Raw genomic sequence first — 18353 nt, 5'->3', positions numbered from 1 at the left:
CGACACCAGTGGACCAGCCGCCAATATTTGTTCCCAGCTATCCCCACTAATCTCTGACTCCCTTTTTCCCCTACAGGGTAGCAGGTTGGGAGCTTGAAAGGAAAGCTAATTGTTTAACTATCCCAAATCTTTTCCTGTGCAAAAATCAGCCCCAAATTAGCCTCATCATTAATCAAACAGCACACAAAAATGATCAAATACACACAAAATACAAATACAAAGAACGCCAATTAAACTAAACTACCCTAAATAAACTTCCAACCCTGAATAAAAAAACACCCTCTAAATATTTATTTTTTTTAAAAGAGGAGTTCAGCTCAACCTAATGAGAAAAATTACGTTTTTAATTTTGAAATGTTTTTATTGACAAAACCAGTAATTTTGAGACAAAATCAATTTTGACAAAATAAGTCAGCTCACCCCAGTTTACTGTATGGCGCGTGCCACATGGGTTTACTAAACATTACTTTTTGGTCCCTAGTTTGCTTGATATGACTTTAACAAATTTCCAATGTTAAAGAATAACTAAAGGCAAAACTTGGAGGGGTATTTGAACAACGTATTAGAACACTTGTCAGTTTTTATTGCTGTCTTTACCCCATCAGGGAGATTCACCCCCTCTATTTGTCCTGTTTACCATGATAATTGAAAGTAAAAGAAAATACCACATTTTGGGTTGTCCCAAGAAAATTAGTAGAGGGTACAATGGGGACATTAGTTCCGGTGACCTGGGGGTCCCCAAGAGATTCTCCTATTTTGCAGGGATTTTCTCCCACTTACTGTTTGGCTATGGGACAGGAAGTGAAGGTAAATCTCCCCAATGGAACAAAGATGTGAAAAATAAACCTAACAGGAGTTATAAACCCCCCTAATCTATCAAAATGAAAAAAAAAGTTCTACTTTAAAGTGGATGTATACTCTGACATATACCCAGTGAAATAAACAGCCACAGATAATAAACAGGGATGAAAAAAATCTCCCTACATAAGTTTTACATGTACATCTGCTGTCTTTAGCTTCATATATTCTTTAGAAAGTGCACATCCTGTTAGAGATATTCTCTTCCTGTTCAGCATTGGGAGTGGATTCTTGGCATACAGCCAAGACAGCTGATTGGAGAAAAGGCACACACCCCCACTCCACATAGGCAAAGAAAGGAAGGAATGTGAGGAGCTGTGCTGTGACAAGACAAGCTCTCAGCTAATCTATTTATAGCAACCTCCCACAACACAGATGATACACAGGGATGAAAAAAATCTCCCTACATAAGTTTTACATGTATATCTGCTGTCTTCAGCTTCGTATATTCTTCAGAAAGTGCACATCCTGTTAGAGATTTTCTCTTCCTGTTCAGCATTAGGAGTGGATTCTTGGCATACAGCCAAGACAGCTGATTGGAGAAAAGGCACACACCCCCACTCCACATAGGCAAAGAAAGGAAGGAATGTGAGGAGCTGTGCTGTGACAAGACAAGCTCTCCGCTAATCTATTTATAGCAACCTCCCACAACACAAATTTCAGGCTGCTTTTATCTCGTGTGTCTGAGAACTTGTCAGAAGTTATCATGCTGATAACACGGCAACAGTGTAAAGACTTAGTGCTTTGGAGAGAGATAAGAAAACACTACAGATATATGTGCTTAGGTCAAATTTCATGAATCGAGGTTACAGCCACTTTAAATACATGATCACATTCAGTGGTCTTTTATATCTGCCTACATTTAAACCACAATAAACTGTAAATGCACCTCTAAACCAGGCTTATTTATTCAACCTGTTGCTGTCATTAACCACTGGCCAACCGCCTGCCGTTGTTATACGTTGGCTGTTTGAAGAGGAGCATCGTTGTTATGGTAGCAGCTAGCTGCCATAACCCCTGTATCCTCTTCTTCAGCGGGCGGTCAGCTTTCAGAGAAAAGGGGTCTCTGTGGTGGATTCACCACAAGATCACTTTTATCAGTGGTGGGAGAGGGCCCCTCCTCTTGCCGCGCACCAGTGCCCTCCGCTGCTTACCAGAGCCGTCGGTAGCGACGGAGGCGATCAGACCCTTTTCGGTTTGTTGTATGGAGCTGACTGAGGGGAAAATGGCCCATACTCGGCTCCATACCATTGCAGGGTGGAAGCGACGTAGAATTTTTTAAACATCGCCTATGGAGATTTTTAAGGGTAAAAGTTTGTCGCCATTCCACGAGCGGGCACAATTTTGAAGCGTGACATGAAGGGTATCAATTTACTCGGCGTAACATTATCTTTCATGATATTAAAAAAAAAATTGGGCTAACTTTACTGTTGTCTTATTTTTTAATTAAAAAATGTGTATTGTTTCCAAAAGACCGCTGCGCAAATACGGTGTGACAGAAAGTATTGCAACGACAGCCATTTTATTCTCTAGGGTGTTAGAAAAAAAATATATATATATATAATATTTGGGGGTTCTAAGTAATTTTCTAGCAAAGAAAAAATGATTTTTACTTGTAAACCCCAAATCTCAAAACGAGGCTCTGTCCTTAAGTGGTTAATTTGTCCTTGTGGTAAAAGGAGGTAAAAAAGAGCAAACATTTTTTTACTGCTATTACTGTTGTCTAAAGAAAGATTGACTGATTGGTTGATTTATTCTGTTTGCTTTGCAGACTGGAATGGGGCATTTGAAAGTTACAAGTGAAGGTCTTCGTCTTGAAGGAGAATCAGAGTTCCTTTATCCACTCTATGCCAAAGAAATTCGTTCAAGGGCGGTAAGTCTTTTATAGACATAAATGTTGACGGAAAACATGCTTTGTATGAAGCATAGAAACCATAGAGAGGAAAGCGTCAAGCAATAGTGGAAGAGGACATGGAGGTGAATGTAAAGTTATGAGCTACGTACGACAGGAAAATATTATTTGCAGGTATTTATTAGCTGAACAAACTTTTTTGTTTTGCTGTGCATGGTTACACCACAAGGATGCTTCAGACCCAATGCCATTAAATAAAACCTACGTGTAACAGAACTATAGTATGCCATCAAGTACCATCATCCAACATATATAGTTTATGAAAACAGTTAAAGTGATGGGGAGTGGTCTGAAACAAAGTGGTAACAGAGCATGAAGTGATATTAAAGGAGAAGTCCAGCCTGAGCTCATTTGGCTGGGCTTCTTCTAAGGGTCACAGGAGTGCAATTTGTTTTGCACTCCTGTGACCCGTTTTCAGCAGACAGTGGGCTGAAGTCCGCTCGCTGCTGACGTCACGGATATCAGTCCAGGCACCGCGCCATCCCGACAATGGAATGCCTGGACTAACACTCGTCTCAGCCTCTCAGCAAGCCGCTGAGAGCCTGAGATGGCCGCTCCCCGCCCCTCCACAGCTCAGTGATCTAGCGAGCAAGGAGGAGAAGAACGGAGAGATGCTGATTGACAGCAGCTCCCTGCTCAGGGAGCTGTGAGAACCGAGCCATCGGTGATGTTCGATCGCTCGGTTCTCAGGGTTAGAGATGCTGATTGACAGCAGCTCCCTGCTCAGGGAGCTGTGAGAACCGAGCCATCGGTGATGTTCGATCGCTCGGTTCTCAGGGTTAGAGGCGCCGGCGGTCCGATGCTGCATCCACCTAGGTAAGTATGATGGGGGAAAACCCCCAAACCCATACTTCTCTTTTAACATTTATAGGTAATTACATGAGGGATTGTTGATCCAGAGAATATCTGATTGCCACCTGAGGGATCAAGATGGAATTTTTCCCTAATGGTGCAATTTTGACCATGCTTTAGTTGTGTTTTTTGCATTCTACTGGGTCAACTGTGGGTATAGGAATTGTGTACGTGGAGCCTTTCTATTTGTTTTTATTTTTTTCTATTGGTTTAACCACTATGTTGTAGATAGACTTGTGTCTTTTTTTAACCTGACTAATTATGTAAGTACAATATTTACAGTGGAAAGCATTGCATCCGTGATCAGTGGATCCGGAGTACTGCACAATGCCAGACTCCTGCAGACAAACCTCTATACAGGCTGACTGTTTACAAGCTGCAGGGCTTGTGAATGAACTACGAGGCTGCACATTTGCGACCTTTCAGTCCATTCAGAACTACAAGCCATAAGCCGCAATCATTGATGGTAGTTGTAGTTTGTTCATTCACAGGTAAATGTGAATGAATCATGTAGCCCGGTGGGCGGAGCCCCGCATAGCAACGTTATTTTCAAATAGTGACAGCGGGCGTGGGAAGAAGATCCCCCACTCACTGTCATAGGGAGGGGGGGAAAGGCTGCTGGAACATGTTACATGTTTTTCGCCCTAAATACATGTTACATATTCCAAAAAGTGAACTTATCCTTAACATTTTTAATGGGTGACTTTTTAAAAGCCTAACAAGTTATTGGTTTAGTGTTAACTATAAATGGTGGCCCAGGAATTATTGGTAATACTTTCTTCTGCTATGCATGGATCCTTATGCAGGGTTTCCATAACTAACCACTTCAATACCAGGTACTTATACACCTTCCTGCCCAAGCCAATTTTTAGCTTTCAGCGCTATTGCAATTTGAATGACAATTTCGCGGTCATGCTACACTGTACCCAAACACTTTTTTTATCATTTTGTTCCCAGAAATAGAGCTTTCTTTTGGTGGTATTTGATCACCTCTGCGATTTTTATTTTTTGCGCAACAAATAAAAAAAGACTGAAAATTTTGAAAAAAATAGTTTTTCTTCGTTTCTGTTAAAAAAAATTGTAAATAAGTTTTCTCCTTCAATGACGGGCACTGATATGGCTGCACTGACGGGCACTGATAAGGCGGCACCGATGGGCATCGATAAGGTGGCATCAATGAGGTGGCACTGATGAGGTAGCACTGATGGGCACTGATGATAGGCACTGATAGGCAGCACTGATGGGCACTGATAGGCGGCACTGATGGGCACTGATAGGTGGCACTGGTATACAGCACTGATGGGCACTCATAGGCGGCACTGATGGGCACTCATAGGCAGCACTTATGGGTACTTATGGGTGGCACTGATGAGTGGCACGGATGGGCACTAATGGTTACTGATAGGTGGGCACTGATGGGCATGGATGGGCACTGAGAGGTGGCACTGATGGACACTGATGGGTGGCACTGATGACACTGATGGGTGGCATTGCTGGACATCACTTATCTGATCTGCTGCATAATGTTGCCAGTCAGTGCCCATTTGTGGGCACTGATTGGCATATATTTGGCATATTTTTGTATATGTGGATGGCCATGGGGTACATACCTGGCCATCCACATGTTGGGGGCTTCCCTGGTGGTCCAGTGTGGGCATCTGAGGGGGGCTGCACTGATAAACAATCAGCGTAGACTCCCCCGTCAGGAGAGCCGCCGATTGGCTCTCCTCTACTCGCGTCTGTCAGACGCGAGTGAGGAAAAAGCCGATCAACGGCTCTTCCTGTTTACATCGTGATCAGCCATGATTGGACACGGCTGATCACGTGTTAAAGAGCTTCCCCTGGAGGCTCTTTACTGAGATCGGTGGTGCGGTGTTTCCACGATGCGCGCCTCTACGGGCGTGCGGTGGCTGTTATCCTGCTGGACGTCATATGACGCCCAGTCAGGATAACTGAACCTCCGCCCGGCCATCATTCTGCTATAGGCCGGGCGGGAAGTGGTTAATTTTGTCTGTACTGTGCTGGCAGATGTCATTATTTATTATATTATTTATATGTTTTAAACTGGCTTTGAGCCCTGCCTGTTCTAATAAAAAGTTAAAAATCTAGAATCTGGGTTTCAGAGTAGTTTGATATCTGCCTGAGGCCTGCTCCAAACAAATACCTATAGAGTTAAGAAATACATATATCTCTTATTATATTATCTTTAGGTATTTTTAGGAGCTGTGTGAATGTGGACACATAACCAATATATAGCAAAGTTTTCTCAAATTTGACTGCAAAAGAAGAAATAAACTTTAAAGTACAGCATCTCACAAAAGTGAGTACACCCCTCACATTTTTGTAAATATGTTATTATATCTTTTCATGTGACAACACTGAAGAAATTACACTTTGCTACAATGTAAAGTAGTGAGTGTACAGCTTGTATAACAGTGTAAATCTGCTGTCCCCTTTGAAATAACTTAACACACAGCCATTAATGTCTAAACCACTGGAAACAAAAGTGAGTACACCTCTAAGTGAAAATGTCCAAATTGGGCCCAGAGTATAAATATTTTGTGTGGCCACCATTATTTTCCAACACTGCCTTAACCCCCTTGGGCATGGAGTTCACCAGAGCTTCACAGGTTGCCACTGGAGTCCTATTCCACTCCTCCATGATGACATCACAGAGCTGGTGGATGTTAGAGACCTTGCGCTCCTCCACCGTCTGTTTGAGAATGCCCCACAGATGCTCAATAAGTTTTAGGTCTGGAGACAGCTTGGCCAGTCCATCACCTTTACCCTCAGCTTCTTTAGCAAGGCAGTGGTCATCTTAGAGGTGTGTTTGGTGTCATTGTCATGTTGGAATACTGCCCTGCGGCCCAGTCTCTGAAGGGAGGGGATCATGTTCTGCTTCAATATGTCACAGTACATGTTGGCATTTATGGTTCCCTCAATGAACTGTAGCTCCCCAGTGTCAGCAACACTCATGCAGCCCCAGACCATTAAACTTTCACCACCATGCTTGACTATAGGCAAAACACACATGTCTTTGTACTCCTCACCTGGTTGGCAACACACACGCTTGATACCATCTGAACCAAATAAGTTTATCTTGGTCCCATCAGACCACAGAACATGGTTCCAGTAATCCATGTCCTTAGTCTGCTTGTCTTCAGCAAACTGTTTGCGGGCTTTCTTGTGCATCATCTTTAGAAGAGGCTTCCTTCTGCAAGGACAGCCATGCAGACCAATTTGATGCAGTGTGCGGCGTATGGTCTGAGCACTGACAGGCTGACCCCTCACCCCTTCAACCTCTGCAAAAATGCTGGCAGCACTCATACGTCTATTTCCCTAAGACAACCTCTGGATTCGACGCTAAGCATGTGCACTCAGCTTCTTTGGGCGACCATGGCCAGGCCTATTCTGAGTGGAACCTGTCCTGTTAAACTGCTGTATGGTCTTGGACACCGTGCTGCAGCTCAGTTTCAGGGTACTGGCAATCTCCTTATAGCCTAGGCCATTGTTACGTAGAGCAACAATTCTTTTTTTCAGATCCCCAGAGAGTTTTTTGCCATGAGGTGCCATTTTGAACTTCCATTGACCAGTATAAGAGACGGAGAGCGATTAACACCAAATTTAACACACCTGCTCCCCATTCACACCTGAGACCTTGTAACACTAACGAGTCACATAACATTGGGTGAGGGAAATGGCTAATTGGGCCCAATTTGGACATTTTCACTTAGGGGTGTACTCACTTTTGTTGCCAGCGGTTTAGACATTAATGGCTGTGTGTTGAGTTATTTTGAGGGGACAGCAAATTTACACTGTTATACAAGCTGTACACTCACAACTTTACATTGTAGAAAAGTGTAATTTCTTCAGTGTTGTCACATAAAAAGATATAATAAAATATTTACAAAAATGTGAGGGGTGTACTCACTTTTGTGAGATACTGTATGTTTAATTGAAGGCTAGATTGCTTTATTAGTAACAAACAACTGGACACTGCCCCCGTCTATAAATGGCCTTCACAGCAAGGAGCACATGGAAGGGCAACACATACAAAACAAAACCAAGGAGAATTTCCAGCTCAACTCACCAGCCAGTCTGCTACCAACTGAATTGTCCTGTCTAACAGTATGCTTTAAAAACAGGAGTTTAGTTAGCACACATTTGCAAATGCACGTGTAAGCTGCAGAGCCACTCCAAGGCACCCCGATATTTCTGCAGTCCTAACTCTTGTAAATTTATGAGAGCCTCCACAGTGGGAGCACATACATTCTAATAGATAGAGAGCAGGTAAGCCTGGAAGTTGCCCAGCCCTCCTTAACCACTTTCCGCCCTGCTGATGCAGATATACTGCGGCAGGTCGGCTCTCCTGTGCAAACTGATGTACCTGTCAGTCCACAAAAGCAGGCTAATGAGCACGCCGCGGGAGAATGCCCGCGAGTCCCGCAGACTGTCCGCCGGCGACCCGCAATCGCAGCGAGGAGAGGCAGAACGGGGAACTGCCTATGTAAACAAGGCATTTCCCTGTTCTGTCTAGTGACATGACAGGGATCTTCTGTTCCCTGTCATCGGGAGCAGTGATCTCTGTCATGTTTCAGTAAGCCCATCCCCCCTACAGTTAGAACACGCTGAGGGAACAGCGTTGATCGCCCCCCTAGTGTTAACCCCTTCCCTGCCAGTATCATTTTTACATTGATCAGTGCATTTTTTTTAGCACTGATCAATGTAATAATGTCACTGGTCCCCAAAAAGTGTCATTTGGGGTCATATTTGTCTGCCGCAATGTTGTAGTCCTGCTAAAAATCACAGTTTGCCGCCATTACTAGTAAAAATTATTTAAAAAATAAAAGTCCCTAAATATATCCCGTAGATTGTAAACTTGATAACTTTTGCGTAAACCAATCAATATAAGCCCATTGCAAATTTTTTTACCAAAAATATGTAAAAGAAAATATATCGGCCTAAACTGATAAATAAATTTGTTTTTTTATATTTTTTTTTTGGATATATATATTATAGCAAAAAGTAAAAAAAAAATGTTTTTTTTTTTTAAAATTGTTTGTCTTTTTTGTTTACCGGTATATGCAAAAAATAGAAACCACAGAGGTGATCAAATACCACCAAAAGAAAGCTCTATTTGTGGGGAAAAAAGGACGTCAATTCTGTTTGGGTACAGCGTTGCACGACCGCTCAATTGTCAGTTAAAGTGACGCAGTGCCGTATCGCAAAAAATGCTCTGGTCATTAAGGGGATAAAACTTTCCGGGGCTGAAGTGGTTAAAGGTACAGGGGCACACTGGACACCCAGCACATAGCACAATGGCTGCAAAGGTGTCCAGTGTGTCCAATCAATAATATTACATCAGTAACAAACATCTGGCCACTGCCCCTACCTATAACTGGCCTTCACAGCAAGGAGCACATAAAAGGGAAACGCATGCAAAACAAAACCAAAGATTGCTTTATTAAACAATAATGAAATAACAGGTAAATATAATAATCAGGAAAGCGGCAGCTGACGAGGTGTGAACATTGTACTTCTCTAGTGTGCTACATATTTACTTGTAGCGCTGGTAGATTTTTTAATCTACCGCTGATAGGTTAATCTTGTGGGTTACTTGTTAGAGGAAGTTAGATTTGCCTCTGTTCCAGCTTGGCTGAGTTGCATGTAGTTCCACACTGTGCCGGTGGGTGTCGTTGTCACCATCGGCTGGTGTTGGAAGAGCAACGTGTTGAAGCGTATGAGTGCTCCTCTGTCCCGGGGACAATTCGGTGGAGGTGGTCCTCCGAGTTGCATTATGGGAGAGGGTATTTATGGGACAGACGCCATGTTTAGGGGTTCGTTTTCAGCCACCTGCTGTCCCTCCTGGCCGACAGGTATGCGTTAAGAGTACCACCTCATGGTCCTCCGTTCCGGATGCCCACGTCGCTGCGGCGTGTGGGTGGGCCCAGAAGCCTGTCTGGGGCCTACCACAGCAGCAGAGGAACGGTCCTGAGCTGTCTATCCTGAGTGAAGAAGCTGGACAACCGAGGAGATCCCAGGGGAGGACCCGTCATAGAAGGATCATGCAGAGTGCTGGTCTGGAGAGGGGCCTGGTGACTCGGTTGGAGGACGTATCCTGAAGTAGTCTTACTGCATAGTACTGCCGGGTTGGCTTAAAGGTTCAAGTACTGTGTCTGACGTTCATTGCAAACCAATACATCCTGTGGCAGAGGATCGTACGGGTTTTATTCCAAACAAGTCTGTGGCAGAGACTTTTGTTTGTGCTATGTACTCGCTGCTAGACAAGTGAGAGAGGTCTATCCAGGCGGGCAAAGATTGAATCCCACAAGGGGACTCAACTACAAGTGTTCAGTTACTAAGAATGTTCCAAAGAATACTAAGGAAAGGTATTTGAGCTTCCCTGCAACTTTCCTTCTGCCTCTTTCCTGCTACTTCCTTTATTGTTTGTTCATTAAAGCATTGGAAAATCTACTCAAGCGTTAGTGTCTACATCGTCCAAAGGTAAACTCAACGGGACCCTAGACCTGGTGCCGGTGAAACAGAGGTATCAAGAGTGAAGGTAACAACCCGCTTTAAACCAGCAGCTCCACCGAGAGTTAGTGCTACATACTGAACAAATTAAATCGTTCTACTCAGTCCGTTTGACATAATTAATTGTCCTCTCTGTTACAGCTTTTTCACTTGTGCTGTTTTATTTTGTACAAGTAGCATTTTTCCTTTGCTGGTTACAGAATTATTTTTATCTTCTTTAATTGTGGAATAACATATCTCCGCAGTCATTTCGACCAATAGATTAAATGTCTCTTTAAAAACTGTTGATGATCATAGAAGGCTGCTTTTTAACTAAATCCAGTGTGATTTATACTCTGTATGTTCCTTTGTGACATTTAATCTATTGTAATAAATGTCTTGTTGAGAACATTCTCTTTATTTTGCTGTGGCACCCTCAATTATATTCGCAGTTAATACCAAATACCTCTGGTTATGAATTATAGAATTAACACTGATGTGGAATAGTTGCTGGGTAGATTGTTTATATTGAAGGCCAACTCTTGGCTTCTGTAAAAATTAACCATGCAGTGGGGTCTCCCCCTCACAGTGCGTGGGTTAAGTCCTTACTTAGCCAAGGTGGAATGGAATAAATAAAATTACCGTACTTAACTTACTCCACACTCCTGCAGGTTCCCTCCTCTCTGTGTAACCAGTACGCAGAAGCCATTCACTTCATTACCTGACTAGTTGCAGCTGTCTGATGTCATCATGTACAATGCAGGCCCAACAATTCTGCCTTGTTCAAGAGGACATGGAGGGCTTTCCTATATTCCAAAATGTTGGACAAAGGAGGAGAAAGCTGGCTGTCAGAGGAGGGTGCAAACAATAAGGCACATAGAAATAAAGCCCTTTAAAGTGTGCCAACACCTTTCAGCAAAGGATGGAGACCTGTTCACAGGAAGATTATTTAACACTGATCATACTTATTGTTACAAAACATAGTTCATTAATTGTTGTACGAGCCCTGGCTTGAAGTCAATGCAAGTTGTGTTGAAGTTGCCCCAAAGTAGTGCAGGAACCTTGTTCTAAGGTGGAGCGTCTTGAGTCGCACCAATTGGAGCAGTTCTATTGCTGTTAATCGGGCGCGACGTTTCATGCGACTTTGAACTCTTAAGTAGCAAGACAAGTTGTGGCAGTGTGAACCAGGGCTAAGTGTACACTGCTTCTCAATATTTGACCTTAAAGTATCAAACTCAAAAGAGTGCTAAATGTGTTATGTTCACAGTATTATTTTTTTATGATGATCTTTGCTCAATATATATATATATAATAAAACAGATTTATTTATAGGTATACAGTTTTTTAACACCTTCAATGACCCCTCTAAATATTAAAGTGACAAAGTGCCTAATATTGCAAGTGATGCAAAGAATAAACAATTTCTTAAATGTTTATAAAGAAATGTGCAAATGAGTCAGGTGTCTAGAATGTATCAAATAAGTCCTTCTAAATTAAATATAATAAATTTCAAAATACTCATTCCACTTCTCGAACTCATCCTTTAACTTAGGGGTCTCAATGTGGTGGCCCTCCAGCTGTTGTGAAACTACAAGTCCCATGAGGCATTGCAAGGCTGACAGTTACAAGCATGACTCCCACAGGCAGAGGCATGATGGGCCTTGTAGTTTTGCAACAGCTGGAGGGCCACCAGTTTGAAACCCCTGCTTTAAGTGATCACTCAGATCGAGTATTTTATTTCAATTGACTCATTTTATATATCATAGACAGTTGAATCATTTGCACATTTATTTATTTATGTGCAAACAGGGGAAAGGTTTTGGTGGGATTTTAAAGGTGCCGAGCAAAAAAGTTTCTAGCAATACACCAAAATGTTAAAAAATATATAACAACGTTTATTACACAGAATACAGTTTAAAAAGTATTTGGCTATACATATGCTATGCAGACATAATAATTTATAATTTTTGTACTGTTTTTAACTGTAATTTGTTCTATGCAGTATCACATCTACTTCTCAATAAACATCCCCTGAGGAAGCCTCAAAAGGCGAAACATGTCGGGATATGTCACTCCATGTTACTGTTGAGTGATCATTTGTTCCATCAGTTGGTTAGATGTGTCTCTATGTCTGCATAGCATATTTATAGCCAAATACTTCCTAAACTGTATTCTGTGTAATAAACTTTGTTATATATTTTTTTACATTTTGGTGTATTGCTAGTAACTTTTTTGCTCGGCATCTTTAAAATACCACCAAAACCTTTCCCCTGTTCACATATATTATTCAGGGATGTCGGTGCCATTTTCTTGACATTGTCACCTATCCATACAAACTACCATTTATTTATACGCATTTACAAAATTAATTTTCTTTTCTTTGCATTACTTGCAATATTAAGCACTTTGTCACTTTAATACTTAGGGGGTCATTGAGGGCGTTATGAAACTATGTACCTGTAGTATCAATTTGTTGTCTGTTTTGTGAATGTAATTTAGTACAGTAGAACAAAAAGGAAATTTGGGACTTTAAATGAGGTGGTAGACTTGGTGTAGAAAACGTGGTCAGTTTTATTGGAATAAAAATTATATAAAAAAGTATAATACATATGGATGATAAACATCATATGGAAAAGCATATAATGAAGTATTCTCATAGTGTACATATGCATACTCGATTCAAATTGCTGAGTAATAGTAAATTTCATATACAGAAATCAATAACTAAGTAACATCGTAATATACGTATGCATAGAACAATAACATCATATGGGTAGATGTATACATGAAAAACACTTGGTGCATAATATAGCATAATCAATTAGCCTGACAGCTGGCAGCCAAAGGAATAATAAAAAAAATGAATCCGGGATGATAAAGTCCCAACTCCCCTTATTTGATTGTAATTTAGTACAGAGCATTATGGAATATAATACTGTAAGCATAGGACATTTAGAACTTTTTGGATTTGACACTTTATAAGTTAAAGGTTGAGAAGTGGCACAGCTTTATGCATCAAACTTGCAGCAGCCCTAGACAATTAGATATTTGGAGTTCGCCAGAGCAAAAAATCAGCCAGCAATTGAGATCAGCAATCACCCCTATAATCACCAGTGTTGCACCAAATATTGCTTGTAGTCTACGACACATTGCTTGTAGTCTAAGGTCCAGGCTCAGACACGATAGAAAAATTACACGCTTTGTACAAAGTAAATAGCACATATTGCATACCATGTTTCATATGAATATACAGGCTTTTTGAATTTTTTGAGATTTTTTACATTTATTTATAATGCAATTTAGCATTAAAAACCAGGTGCCAGGTTGAGCAGTCATTGATTCTCTCTATGTGATTTATACAGTACAGTGCATGGTGCAAACCAATCTTCGCAACAGAAAAAAACATTCTGACGTTCCTGAAGATGATAATGTATCCCTTAAACCTGGGGCATGCAGGTCCAACACCTAGATATTAGAGCTGCACAATTCTGGCTAAAATGAGATTCGCGATTTTTTCGCTTAGAATAAAGATCACTATTCTCTCGACGTAACATTATCTTTCACATTATACAAAAAAATTTGGCTAACTTTTCTGTTTAGTTTTTTTAAAATTCATTGATCCCAATTTTTTAAAGATTAATCATCATCTAGCAGCTCTACTAGATATCCGATGGAACAGTTTTATATCACAGTATCACTTTGTTAGTCTGTCTACTACTATGTACATTTGACTATGACAGCTGTTTACATTTGACAATGTGATATTCACCTATAGACAGCACCTCAGTTTTATTTAAATATTTAAGGCAAGTACAAGTGGGACCTCTGGGAGTTCAGCAAATAGGATACACATCTGGTAGGTCAGTGTTATAGGTACCCCTGATATTTGAAACCAGCACCTAAGTTTTCATTTGGTTCACAGATACCAATAAAACATTCAAACCAAAAAACTAAAATTCAACATGTTGCAACTTATAAGTCCTTAAAGTGTTACTAAAGTCAAAAATATGTTTTCTTATTAAAGTAACATATATGTTATACTTACCTTCTTTGTGCAGTGGTATTTCACAGAGTGGCCCGATCCTCCTCTTATGGGGTCCCCGGGGGGGATCTTGGCTCCTCCTCTTCTTTTTACGGGCTACCATAGCCAGCCGCTGGCTATGGGTAGAGCATAGTCTGCATGCTCCCGACCTGTGTGTCTATGGAGCTGCACTCCATAGACTTACACAGCGGGACTTAGGGCTGCCCCCACTTTCTCTTCACTGCATCTGATTGACAGCAGCAAGAGCCAATCACTCCTGCTGCTGCTGGAATGCTGTGTAAAGAGGAAAAGAGGGGTGAATAGATGTAGCCGTGCACATGCACAGTGCTGACCTCTTCTCCCCTCTCTTCCCCTTCACACAGGATAGAAAGGGGGGGGGGGGGGGGGGCGGGGGGCACAGAGAAACTGCAGTACACCATATCACATTGTTGTTTATACGTTTAGTTAGCCTTTAAAAAATCTGTTTATTTTGACATATTGTCAAAACCGAATCTTCAAGAGCCACACAAAATGGTAACAGGATATCTGTTTAACATTTTTTTTCTTTTGACACCATGCTTTACTGTATCAGAACTGCCTAAAATGTTGTAAAAGTTGACATTATCATTGGAATTGAGTTGGAATTAAGTTTTTTGCTGAATACCGAACTCCACCTACCTACATTGCCAATGCTGTTCACACTATTAAGTAAGAATAAATGTGGCACACTTTTGGAGGAAGGATGGCGACACATAGATGTATTTAATAAAGCAATGCAATGAGTATTGTTTATGTGCAAAATACAGTAACCTATAACAATCAGAGGAAGACAATTTCAGCTAAATACTAAGTCTGCTTTTTTCAAAGCAACCTTTGGCTTTAGTTTAAGCTGTTTTTAGTTTAAGCTGTCTGTGCCATGCTAGGTCATTTCCCTTCACTTCCTTGCCCTGAATAATGTAACAGATAATTATAGGAAATCTTACCAAAGTGAGGAGAATTTTCATCTTAGACAGTTGTCACTGGGACATTTGTCTCCATTGGAAGATTTACCATCACTTCTTACACTAGTGACAATATTTTGCATTTCCCATCACCTTCTTTCCTGATTACAATGGTCAACAGAGATAGTAGAGAGGATGAATCTCTCCAGTGCAGGTACAGCTATCAGAGGTTACAACCTTTCCTAACTCTATCCAAAATTTTAAAAATATAGTTTTGCCTTTACATTCACTTTAACATTGTTGACTACAGTAACCAGGTAAGTCATTACTGAACTTAGACATCACTATTGCAGTCTGCACTTCCTGTGATTCTCCATACATCAGACACATCTATGTGGAAATATTCAGCGTAATCAAAAAAGTGATGAATCCACTTGTTTCCCAGTGCAACCATACCTACTAAGTCATCACAACAGTGGAATATTTGGACAATTGTTCTACAACAATAGTGGGGTTGGTTTCACATAGACACTTTGGGGTTGGTTTACTAAAGGCAAAAAGACTGTGCGCTTTGCAAAGTGCAGTTGCACTCTGCAAGCGCAGTTGCTCCAGAGCTTAGTAAATAAAGTAAAGCTTCACTTGCAAAAAATACCCAATCACGTGCAAGGAAAATAAAAATAAAGAGCATTTTTGCTTGCACATGATTGGATGATGGAAGTCAGCAGAGCTTTTACTAATTTACTAAGTTCTGCAGCACCTGCACTTGCAAAGCAGACAGTCTATTTGCCTTTAGTAAATCAACCCCTATGTCCACTTTGCTTTCTTCCTCTGTTTTTATAAAATAAGCCCAACGTGATGTGAAGTCTACAAGTGACCTTTTTTTATAGCTGTACCATTAATTTGTAATAATTACATTTTTTTTTCTTCCACAGGACAATTCCTTACTTCTTCATTCATCGCAGAATGTAACTGTCAATGCACGTAACGATGAGGGGAAGATCACTGGCAGATTGACAGTAGGTAAGACAAAGCTGCTGTACTGGGTTCATTACATATGTAAAACGTTTGACTATAGAGAGTTACTCTTTTTAGTCACATTGTGAAACTGTTTATGTAGCAACTTGCAAAGAGAAAGTATCAGTCTAAAGGTGGGTATGATCAAACCAACAAATCTTTTTCTCTTTTTATAGATATGTGCAAAAGCATGCTGATATCACTCTACTGTACGTTTTTGGATTTCAAAAACAGGCTATTTCTTCCTGTCACATTTTAGTAGTAACAGAATTTGTCCAGGAAAATTCAGTATAGCAGAGAACCCTTTTTCCCCCTTAATGTGTATTTACATGTTTGCAGTCATATTTGAGAAAACCCCCACTATATGTTTGTTATGTATTCCCATTCACAGAGCATAATAAAAAAAAATTACTATATAATATTTTGTACTTTTTAGATGTTTATGAGGAGAAGGCCTCATGTCAGATTGCAAACATTTCTGATACAATCTCATAGTAAGCAGGTCCTCTCCAGTAGGGACATGCTACAGAACAGGGCTGTTTCAAGGTCTGGCAACTTTTTCCAGAGACATATCTCAGCCCAAGCAAAACACACATTCTTCCATTTTTGCATAATTGGTGGGCTGTACACCCTTCACTCACCATTCCCCTGGTCACCTTTAGCAATGACCCACACCTGGTTGGGAGCACTCATCATGCAGAACCCCGCATCTCCTCCATGGTTCCAAATCAGGGCTCTCATTGTCCAGCTGAACATCTGAGGCCCATGTGAATTGGGGGCCCTGGTCACCTGACACATGTTCTGTGGGGGGATTTGCTCCCCTTATATAGATAGTACCCCTCTGCTAAAACAAGTGTAGTAATAAAAGGATATACAGTGGGGATGGAAAGTATTCAGACCCCTTAAATTTTTCTCTCTTTGTTATATTGCAGCCATTTGCTAAAATCATTTAAGTTAATTTTTTTCCTCATTAATGTACACACAGCACCCCATATTGACAGAAAAACACAGAATTGACATTTTTGCAGATTTATTAAAAAAGAAAAACTGAAATATCACATGGTCCTAAGTATTCAGACCCTGTGCTCTGACACTCATATATTTAACTCAGGTGCTGTCCATTTCTTCTGATCATCCTTGAGATGGTTCTACACCTTCATTTGAGTCCAGCTATGTTTGATTCTACTGAATGGACTTGATTAGGAAAGCCACACACCTGTCTATATAAGACCTTACAGCTCACAGTGCATGTCAGAGCAAATGAGAATCATGAGGTCAAAGGAACTGCCTGAAGAGCTCAGAGACAGAATTGTGGCAAGGCACAGGTCTGGCCAAGGTTACAAAAAATTCTGTTGCACTTAAGGTTCCTAAGAGCACAGTGGCCTCCATAATCCTTAAATGGAAGATGTTTGGGACGACTAGAATCCTTCCTAGAGCTGGCCGTCCAGCCAAACTGAGCTATCGGGGGAGAAGAGCCTTGGTGAGAGAGGTAAAAAAGAACCCAAAGATCACTGTGACTGAGCTCCAGAGATGCAGTCGAGAGATGGGAGAGTTTTAGAGAGTCAACCATCACTGGAGCCCTCCACCAGTCGGGGGTTTAATGGCAGAGTGGCCTGACGAAAGCCTCTCCTCAGTGCAAGGCACATGAAAGCCTGCATGGAGTTTGCTAAAACACACCTGAAGGACTTCAAGATGGTGAGAAATAAGATTCTCTGGTCTGATGAGACCAAAATAGAACTTTTTGGCCTTAATTCTAAGTGGTATGTGTGGAGAAAACCAGGCACTACTCATCACCTGTCCAATACAGTCCCAACAGCGAAGCATGGTGGTGGCAGTATTATGCTGTGGGGGTGTTTTTCAGCTGCAGGGACAGGACGACTGGTTGCAATCGAGGAAAAGATGAATGCGGCCAAGTACAGGGATATCCTGGATGAAAACCTTCTCTAGAGTGCTCAGGACCTCAGACTGGGCCGAAGGTTTACCTTCCAACAAGACAATGACCCTAAGCACACAGCTAAAATAACAAAGGAGTGGCTTCACAACAACTCCGTGACTGTTCTTGAATGGCCCAGCCAGAGCCCTGACTTAAACCTAATTGAGCATCTCTGGAGAGACCTAAAAATGGCTGTCCACCAACGTTGACCATCCAACATGACAGAACTGGAGAGGATCTGCAAGGAGGAATGGCAGAGGATCCCCAAATCCAGATGTGAAAAACTTGTTGCATCTTTCCCAAAAAGAC

General features: G+C 41.3%; 1 protein-coding gene across 4 annotated transcripts in view; it reads left to right on the top strand.

The window, feature by feature from the left end:
- SGCG (sarcoglycan gamma) overlaps positions 1 to 18353 on the top strand; it is a 678395-nt gene that overhangs the window by 477968 nt on the left and 182074 nt on the right. For all 4 annotated transcript variants that reach the window (XM_073613440.1, XM_073613439.1, XM_073613441.1 and 1 more), the window contains exons 3-4: positions 2630 to 2731; positions 16030 to 16117. In XM_073613440.1, the coding sequence (XP_073469541.1) occupies positions 2630 to 2731; positions 16030 to 16117 (190 nt within the window). The remainder of the gene's footprint in view (positions 1 to 2629; positions 2732 to 16029; positions 16118 to 18353) is intronic.

The sequence above is a fragment of the Aquarana catesbeiana genome, linkage group LG02, assembly GCF_042186555.1.
Source record: "Aquarana catesbeiana isolate 2022-GZ linkage group LG02, ASM4218655v1, whole genome shotgun sequence".
Classification (NCBI taxonomy): Eukaryota; Metazoa; Chordata; class Amphibia; order Anura; family Ranidae; genus Aquarana; species Aquarana catesbeiana.
Note: the sequence above shows the minus strand (reverse complement) of the source record. Positions and strands in the feature narration are given on the sequence as shown.